General features: G+C 46.9%; 1 protein-coding gene across 1 annotated transcript in view; it reads right to left on the reverse strand.

Moving 5' to 3' along the window:
* The window catches only part of DIO1 (deiodinase, iodothyronine, type I), a 20,528-nt gene continuing 11,696 nt past the window's right edge, over positions 1-8,832 (reverse strand). Inside the window, 3 exon segments of the mRNA XM_010847146.1 lie at positions 1-1,044; positions 3,264-3,463; positions 7,527-7,670. Coding sequence (XP_010845448.1) covers positions 976-1,044; positions 3,264-3,463; positions 7,527-7,670 — 413 coding nt within the window. The 3' untranslated portion in view covers positions 1-975.

The raw sequence follows: 8,832 nt of genomic DNA on the forward strand, positions 1-8,832 counted from the left end.
TCCAGAAGAGCCTGATAGTTTTTAATCATTCTATGTTAGCTTGCTGCATCTTAAAACATTTTCTTTCAAATCAAGTCACAGCCGTGTGTACTTTAGGCTGTGGCCGTCATGAACAAATATGAAAAGAGGCAGAGTTAAAACAGTACCAATGGTTATCCATTAGTCTGAGGTAATCTAATGCAAATGACCTTTTAGGAGACTTGTGAAGAAATCAGAGAAACAGGATTTCAGATATGAGTTTCTGTATAACTGAATGACAGCTCTGCAGTATTCGTTGTCTAGTTTGGTCAAGGTCATAGTGGTTTTAGGAAGCCAGTCCTCCCACCAAGCAGCTTGTTATAATTGAAAATAAAAGAAGATTCCCAGGTACGGAGAGCGAGACATCTATGAAATATATTCAAAGGTGGTGAAAGTGAGCACCTCCTCTTCTACTGTAGAACTGAAAATATATTACTGTGAAAACTCACCCATCACTGCCACCATCCTTTGTTTTAAGTGTTTGGGCAAGAAAAGGATTACCGTCTGTACTGTCTGCTCCCATTCTCTTTTAATTCCTTTGAAAACCTGGAGTTATCCCCATGCTTAGTTCTAAAAGCCAATTTAGTGTCTTAAATGATCAATTCTTTAAATGGCAAATTTGGTACAGTGAATTTACTTCATTTAAAGAATGCCATATTAGAGTGGCTGAATACTCAGAAGGAAATGCAGCGTGTACCTGCTCTCATTCTTAGAATGCTGTGCAATGAACACAGTCTCCATGGTAGGAGCAGTACGGAATTATACCTTCTTTAATACTCAGCTTACTTGTGGCTTCATTTTCTCATTGCAACAATTGTTTGCTTGGATCAGAAAAATCCAGGCTAGTGATTCAACTGGGAACACAGGTCAAGAGGTAAATGTCAGCTGGGATGGGGGTCAAACCAAGCCTTAAGGGGCCCTCAGGTTGGGCACCTAGAACTGGGCAATCCGTCCAGATTAACTGTGGAGCTTTTCCAGAACAGCACGAACTTCCTCTGGATGGTAGTTCCAAGGACCAGGTTTACCCTGCAAGAGAAATGAGTCAGCATTTCCAGATTTCCAACTTGCGGGAATATGTAGGTCTGGAGCTGAGCTGAGCTGAGAGATTTGAGCTGGTGACACCTTTGTGGAAGTCGTCAGGATGGTGCAGTCAAGGGCAGATGTCCTTGAGATAGATGAGAGCACCCAGGGAAAGCATGTGGAATGGCACCAACATGTAATGGGAAGACTGGACAAAGAAGCAGGAGGAAAAGCAGAGCAGGTAAAGTAGATTTCAAAAGGAGAAAGGGATGTAGACAAATAAGCTTCTCTTCCACAACTGGACCTTCAGACCAGCCACCTCTCACATCAAGTTCTGCTCACTCTGCACCAAACCACCTCTGCCTGTCTAACCCCACGGCCTCAGTTCAGCCCTCTTCACCTCCTGTTTAGGCAACTACGACCCCAGCTCCTTCAGTCCATTCTTTTTTTTTTTTTAAGTTGGAGTATGTTTGCTTTACAATGTTGTGTTTGTTTCGTCCAGTCCGTTCTTCACCTAGTAGTCCATGATCTTTCTAAAGTAGAGATCTGACTTGTGCTTCTCCCTGGCTCACAACTCTTCAGTGCCTCTTTGCTCTCAGATGTAGGCTGAACTCCTTGGTCCAGAAAGAGGCTTTTATAATGGAAACGTCCCAACCCTCCATACCCTGCCCTAACATACCTCAGTGCTTCTGTCTCTCCTTCCCGTATTTGCAATGGTTTTTACTCACCATGTTCACGTGGCAGCCTCCTTATCCTAAGCAGGTGTCACCTCCTCTGAAAAGCCTGCCCTTCCTCAGGGTTCAGGAAATTTACTGTCTGAGAGCCAAATCTATCCTGATGTCTCACACCCTTTCCTTTACATATTGTGTATGCCGGTTTTGTGCTACAATAGCAAAACTGAAGCGTTTCAGTGGGGATTATTTGGCCCCCACGGAGTCACATTTCCTATCTGGCCCTTTGCAGAACAGCTTTGATAAACCCTGCCCTGGAGCCTCACAGCACCCAGGAAGCTGTAACACTCTATTTATGCCTTCTTGTTCCCTGCTCCTCCAGTTGTGAGTACTTCGAAGTAAGTTGTGTCTCCTTTTAAACTTGCAGTACTTGCTCAGGGCCTAACCCCAGGTAGGGACTCAGTACCCAGCTTGCCTCAACCAGGCCACCTCAGTACTGTGTCACAGGGGACGGGAAGGGAAGAAGGACTCGAACCCTCGTGCTGTGACCCTTAGCATTCTGAGAATTTATGTGAAGGTTGTTGCTTGTTTCGCCGGCATGAATAAGGCCCGCCTGACCCATGGGCAGAGAGGCACCCCAGAGCTGGGTTTCATGTGCTCCCCCAGGTTTGAATCCCTTCAGCAGATGTAAAACTAATTTCTATCCCCTCAGGGGAGGCTATCGATTCCCAGGTGGCACTAGTGGTAAAGAATCTGCCTGCCAACGCAGAAACCACGGGAGACACAGTTTCGATCCCTAGGTTGGGAAGATCCGCTGGAGAAGAAAATGGCAACCCACTCCAGTATTCTTGCTTGGAAAATCCCATGGACCGAGGAGCCTGGTGGGCTACACTCCATGGGGCTGCAGAGAGTCAGACAAGACTGATGACTGAGCACCGCACAACACACAACAGAGGAGGCTCACAGTGCCCCCAGGATCAGAAGCTGTGCTCCCTTCCTTCACCCTCACCAAGCTGGAAGCATTAAAGGGGTACCTGGTCCCCAGAAAAGCAGACTGGGCTCAGCAGCATTTGCCGCTCCAAACTATAGAAGAGGTGTTCTTCTGGCCTCTATACCCGTTTCCAGGTTCAGGCCTGTCTCAGGGATTAGCAGCTTCAGACCCTCCCACTCCCATCCCATCCCAGAGGATTTAGAATTGAAATAGGAGCCTTGAGCAACTTGGCCTTAGGCAAGTCCAGTTCCTCCTCTGAGCACTATTCCTGAAATGGAAACATTGTCTCTCAAAGCAAACCAGGGCTGGGCCAGTCTTCTGCATTCAGAAGGCTCCCGGGAAGCTGCAACACCAGTCCAAATGCTATGGCCTTTCTTGTGCATTATTTCATCCCCTGTGAGGTGGGGGTCCATGTTTCCATTTTAGAAAAGAAGAAACTGAAGCTCCAAGAGGGGAAAGGACTTGCCTGTGGTCACGTGGCTGGTAAATGACCAGGCAACGATTTGAAACGTGGTCCTCTCTATGCCCTTACCCTGCCCTCCCTGGGTCCCACAAGTCCCCACCTTGTACAGGACCCTGCCCTCCTGGAGCACATAGAGCCGCTCTGGCAGTGCTGCGTAGCACGAGCTGCTCTGGTTCGTCATTGTGTCTACCACCACGGGGCACGGGGGGCTCCTGTCCAGCAGCAGGTGGGCTGCCCGCAGGCGGTCCTGGAGATTCCGGTGATTCTTGATGTCCACATTGTTCTTAAAAGCCCAGCCATCTGTAACAGAAAGACCTGTGGGTCAGATACTGTCCCCACATTTAACTGAGGGTCCCAGATGGAGGACTTCTCATCTTTGGCACTACTTACAGTTTGGGCTAGATAATTCTTGTTGTGGGGGCTGTGTTGTGTGTTGTAAGCTGTTAAGCAGCGTCTTTGGCCACTACACACTAGATGTCAGTGGTGTCACCTTGCCTTCAGCTTGTGACAACCGAAAATGTCTCAGACATTGCCAAATGCCCTCTGCAGGACAAAAATTACCCTTGGTTGAGAACCACTGCTGTCACACCATCTCCTTCAGGAAGCCTTCCTTGATACACTCAGCTGTGTGATATTGGGCAGGCTCTTTAAATCTTTTTAAATTCTCAGTTTTCCCATCTGCTAAATGAACTAAAAGAACCCACATTTCAGTTAGCTGTAAGGCTTACCTGAGATAATTCTGTAGAATTCCCAGTATTCTACCTGGTTCATTGTAGCTGCTTAAAAACTATTGACTTACCTTGCCTGACTGCCCCAAAATAGCAGACAAGTAGAGAAGAAGCCAGTTTTCATTCTTTTTTTTTTTTTCAGTTTTCATTCTCTACTACTGGTATTCTACTATTTTTCTCTGGAGATGCCCCATCCCCACCGCGAACCAACTCTATTTAAGCTTGCTTCACTTTAAATCAGTGGCCCCCAGCATTTTTGGCTCTAGGGACCGGTTTTGGGAAGACAGTTTTTCCATGGACTGGGTGGTGGGTGGGGGGATGATTTGGGGATGATTCAAGTGCGTAACATTAATTGTGCACTTTATTTCTATTATTATTATATCAGCTGCAACTCAGATCATCAGGCATTAGATCCTAGAAGTTGGGGACCCCTGCTTTAAAGGGAAGGGGATTTTCAATTGGCTTCATTGGCCGAGATGCCCATCTGCCAACCTAAAGGAGCTGGTCCTCATTAGTGAATGGGCCCACAGGTTGAAAAAATGTCCATAAACTGGTACTGGCCTTGCCCTTCTACTTTCCCCATATCTGGGGAGATTGGAACCCAGATAATGGGGTGTGGGTTCTTTCAGAAGCCATGGGGCCTGCATTTATAATAGCTGCCTCCCAGGGTAACATAAGTAGCAGAACTGGCTCCTCCTTCTTGTGCTTCAAAGTCCTCTCAAAGTACTCCTCCCCTAGGAAAACCCAGGATCAGAAGAAATTCATATCCAGTTACAACAGCCTGGACTCAGTTTAAAGTATTTATTAACTGCCCCAAGACAGCTAAACCTTGTGGATGACAGTAACACCAACTTATACGTGTGTCATGTATAGGCGGGCAGTCTTTTCCATCCATTAGCTCCCCGGCGCTTCACAGGATGTCCTTCTCATCCCCACCCTGCAGCTGGGAATGTGGAGGCCCAGCAAGCAGCAGTGACCTGCCTCCCCACCTTTAACTGTGAGTTCTTTAGAGACAGGCGCTGCATGTACCTTTCATCTCCATGTATCCCTTGGCCCAGCACAGGGCTGGACACCTAGTAGGTATTCAGTAAATTCTGTTAAGTGGGTTATTCTGGGAGACATGTGTTTGCATGCTCAGTCATATCTGACTCTTTGCGAACCTATGGACCATAGGCTGCCAGGCTCCTCTGTCCATGGGATTCTCCAGGGAAGAATAATGGAGTAGGTTGCCATGCCCTCCTCCCGGGGATCTTCCCAACCCAGAGATTGAACCCGTGTCTCTTATGTCTCCTGCATTGGCAGGCGGGTTCTTAACCACTAGTGCCATGTGGGAAGACTTGTTCTGGGAGATAGGTGCTATTATTCTATTTTAGTGGCACAGAAGTGGGCATGGAAGGTAAGCTGTCCAAGTCACGTGGCCAGCGCGTGATGCAGCTAGGGCGATCTTCCTACCTCAACGCATGCCTCCCTGTAATTTACCTGGACAGACACGTGGTATGTGGGGGAAAAGGAAGTCAACTGATTGGCTTAGACCTCCTAGGATTGGTGGACACTGGCTCTGTGCATTTTAGTTCTTGGATTCAGGCCTTACCTACTTCTGACTGATGGAGTGAGTACCCTGGGGAAGGAGTTGGGGAGGAAGAAGAAATGCTTGAACTAGGAGTGGCACAGCACAGAGGGCACACAGCACAGCCACCATTGTGGGTCAGGGCTGGAATAGGAAGCCTTTCCCTCAGTGGCTTGAGATGGACAGCCCTGGGTCCAGGAAAGGGTTAAACCTGCTCAGTCGGATTCCAGGAGAAAGCAGGGGAGGAGACAGGTATCAGGAAATTTCTGTTATGATCCAACCCCTCTTGTTGCACTTTGCAACTTGTTGTTTTAGAGATTAAAGCTGGATTCTCTACAACCTTGTGACTCCAAGTGTGGTCCCTGGACCAGCAGGCTCAACACTACCTGGGGGCATGGCTTAAAGCACCAAGTCTCAGGCCCCCCTCTGCTGCCCTGTGATCCAGAACCTGCATCTTAACAAGATTACCAGGTGACTCGAGCACACTTTAAAGACTGAGCAGCGCTGCCCCCAGAGTTAAATCCGCTTTGGCAGAGCTTCCACCATCAACTGTGCGAACATCAAGGCATCGCCTCCTCTCAGCCATGGAGACCCTGACACCTGTAGGTGCCCAAGTTCTCTTTTCTTTCATTGATGGCTGCTGCTCTCCCCAAGGGTATTTAACAAAGAAACACATTGTTCTTGACTTTGCTCTACTGTTGCCTATGCTGTTTGTTTTGAATTTTATTTTGGAAATGTTCAAATATACATAAAACTAGAGAGAACAGCTTCATCAACCTCCATGTAACTGTTACCCTATGCTAATATTTTTAATTGCCCCAAAGTCTTCAATGAAGATAGAAGCTGCCAGTTAAATGAGCACAGTGTCAGGCTGAAAGCAGTTCTCCGACCTCTGGGTGCATATAAATTAAGATGCAATGGGCCTAGGGTGGCCCTGAAACATGCATTTCAACAGGCAACCCACAGGGCTCAGACACGAGGGATCTAGGGACTACTCTGGGGAAAGGGCTGATGGAGCAGCTTTGCTGATAATTAATAACAATCTCTAAACACATGGATGAGCCAGCAAGGCTAATACTGGTCTAAACGCTCACTTACTCACCCAACTTTCACTGAGCTCTGACTATAACATGGACTCTGCCAGGTGCTGAGTGACAGATGACTGAAACAGCTTCTTGTGGGGTGATGGGGTGAATAAATAATCCTCGTTTTACTCAGCCACATGAGCCTCCTTGCCTTCTCCAACCTCTGAGTTTGAGGCTTGGGCTAAAACTCAAGTTTTAACTCTTGGGTTCAGTTCCCATAAAAATCAGGAAGACAGGGATGTGTCTGATTATCCTGTAAAGTTCAAGAAGCTTCGACCAAGCTGTAGAAGTTTCAGGGAGGGACATGTCTACCCGTGGTAAGGCAGGACTTTCTCACAGAGCTGTTCAGCAAAGGAACAAGATTTCCCATTAAATAATAAAGATGAGCCATCACCTATTAGGAGCTGAAACAAGGATTGCAGCCTCAGGTAAAAGCTGGCCCAGAGCAGGGGTTCTCAAAGTGTGGTCCCCCAATCCACAGCTTCAGCATCACTCAGAGATGGTTAGAAATGTAAATTATTAGGCCCCACACCAGGTTTAACTCCAACTCTGGGGTGGGGTCCAGCAGTGTGTTTTCACAAGCCCTGGTGCTTCTGGTGCTCGCGCTGCTTGGGAACCATGGACGGAGATGAACCAGGGAGAAGCTCCCCTGGAGCTTGGAGAGCCTTAGGATGGATCTCACACATTGCTAGAGCCACCGTTTCACTCATGACCTTTCACGAGGTCTAAATTCCTTGTGATTGTGCTCAGATGAGCTCCTCCCCTTGATTCCCCGACTTACCCACTCAGAATGATATAAGCACTCCAGGTTTCTGCTCTGTGTGACTAGCGGAGAGCACAGACTATGGAGTTAGCGAGTAGGGGGTAGACCTAGCAGTGACTGAGTTAGGTCCTCAACAAACAGTGACTCTTTCCTTCTCTCTTCCTCTTCTTCTCACCCCCAACCATGAGTGAAGGGGAGAGGGAAGGACATCTTTTTTTACCTGATGCATGTGCTTCCTCGATGTAAATGATGAGAAAATCTGCTACGGAACCAAAATCTTCAATAAGTCTCTTGAATTGGTCAAATTTGAAAATAAATGAAGGTCAGGTGCAACTTCCAAAATTCAGCACCAAGGGTCTGTTGCCTAAAACAAATGGAACCATCATCAACCAGTAACTGACACATAGCATTTCTTTTGCGAGCACCGTCTTCACTCCTGCTTTCATTGTTACCTTTATTTCCTCTCTAAGATGGAGACGGGGCACAGTGCAGGGGCGAGGGGAAGGCAGAAGCTTAGAACACATGATTTAGCAGAGGCTAGAGTGAGTTGACTCCTCTGCAGAATGAAGGGATTCTATCAGGCAGTCTCAGTGGATCACCTGCACTCACTGGGAAGTAAATAATGACAAAAAGAGTCCCTTTCATGCAGTGATACGGCAGGAACCCATCTGTTCTCTCATTGATGTGATTAGTGTATTACAAGGTGGGTGATTTTTTACCCTCTGGCTTATAGGCTTATTCCATGTCACACAGCAGGTCAATGGTGGCGTTAAACCCAACATTCTGGCTTCTGGATTCTCAATCTGGGGCTCTTTCTATTCAAAGCACCTCAGTTCCCTCACTCACAAATGGACATAATAACAATACTTACCTGATAGGATTGTTCTAAGGATTAGGCAAGTTAAAGCAGATAAGGGCTTAGAATGGTGCCTACCCATAGTAGGTACCCAATAAGTGTAATATTGCTCAAACTACCACACAATTGTACTCATCTCACCCGCTAGTAAAATAATGCTCAAAATTCTCCAAGCCAGGCTTCAGCAATACGTGAACCATGAACTTCCAGATGTTCAAGCTGGTTTTAGAAAAGGCAGAGGAACCAGAGATCAAATTGCCAACATCTGCTGGATCATCGAAAAAGCAAGAGAGTTCCAGAAAAACATATATTTCTGCTTTCTTGACTATGCCAAAGCCTTTGACTGTGTGGATCACAATAAACTGTGGAAAATTCTGAAAGAGATGGGAATACCAGACCACCTGACCTGCCTCTTGAGAAATTTGTATGCAGGTCAGGAAGCAACAGGTAGAACTGGACATGGAACAACAGACTGGTTCCAAATAGGAAAAGGAGTATGTCAAGGCTATATATTGTCACCCTGCTTGTTTAACTTACATGCAGAGTACATCATGAGGAATGCTGGGCTGGAGGAAGCACAAGCTGGAATCAAGATTTCCGGGAGAAATATCAATAACCTCAGATATGCAGGTGACACCACCCTTATGGCAGAAAGTGAAGAAGAACTAAA

The sequence above is a fragment of the Bison bison genome, unplaced genomic scaffold (genome assembly GCF_000754665.1).
Source record: "Bison bison bison isolate TAMUID 2011002044 unplaced genomic scaffold, Bison_UMD1.0 scf7180017864244, whole genome shotgun sequence".
NCBI classification, from domain to species: domain Eukaryota; kingdom Metazoa; phylum Chordata; class Mammalia; order Artiodactyla; family Bovidae; genus Bison; species Bison bison.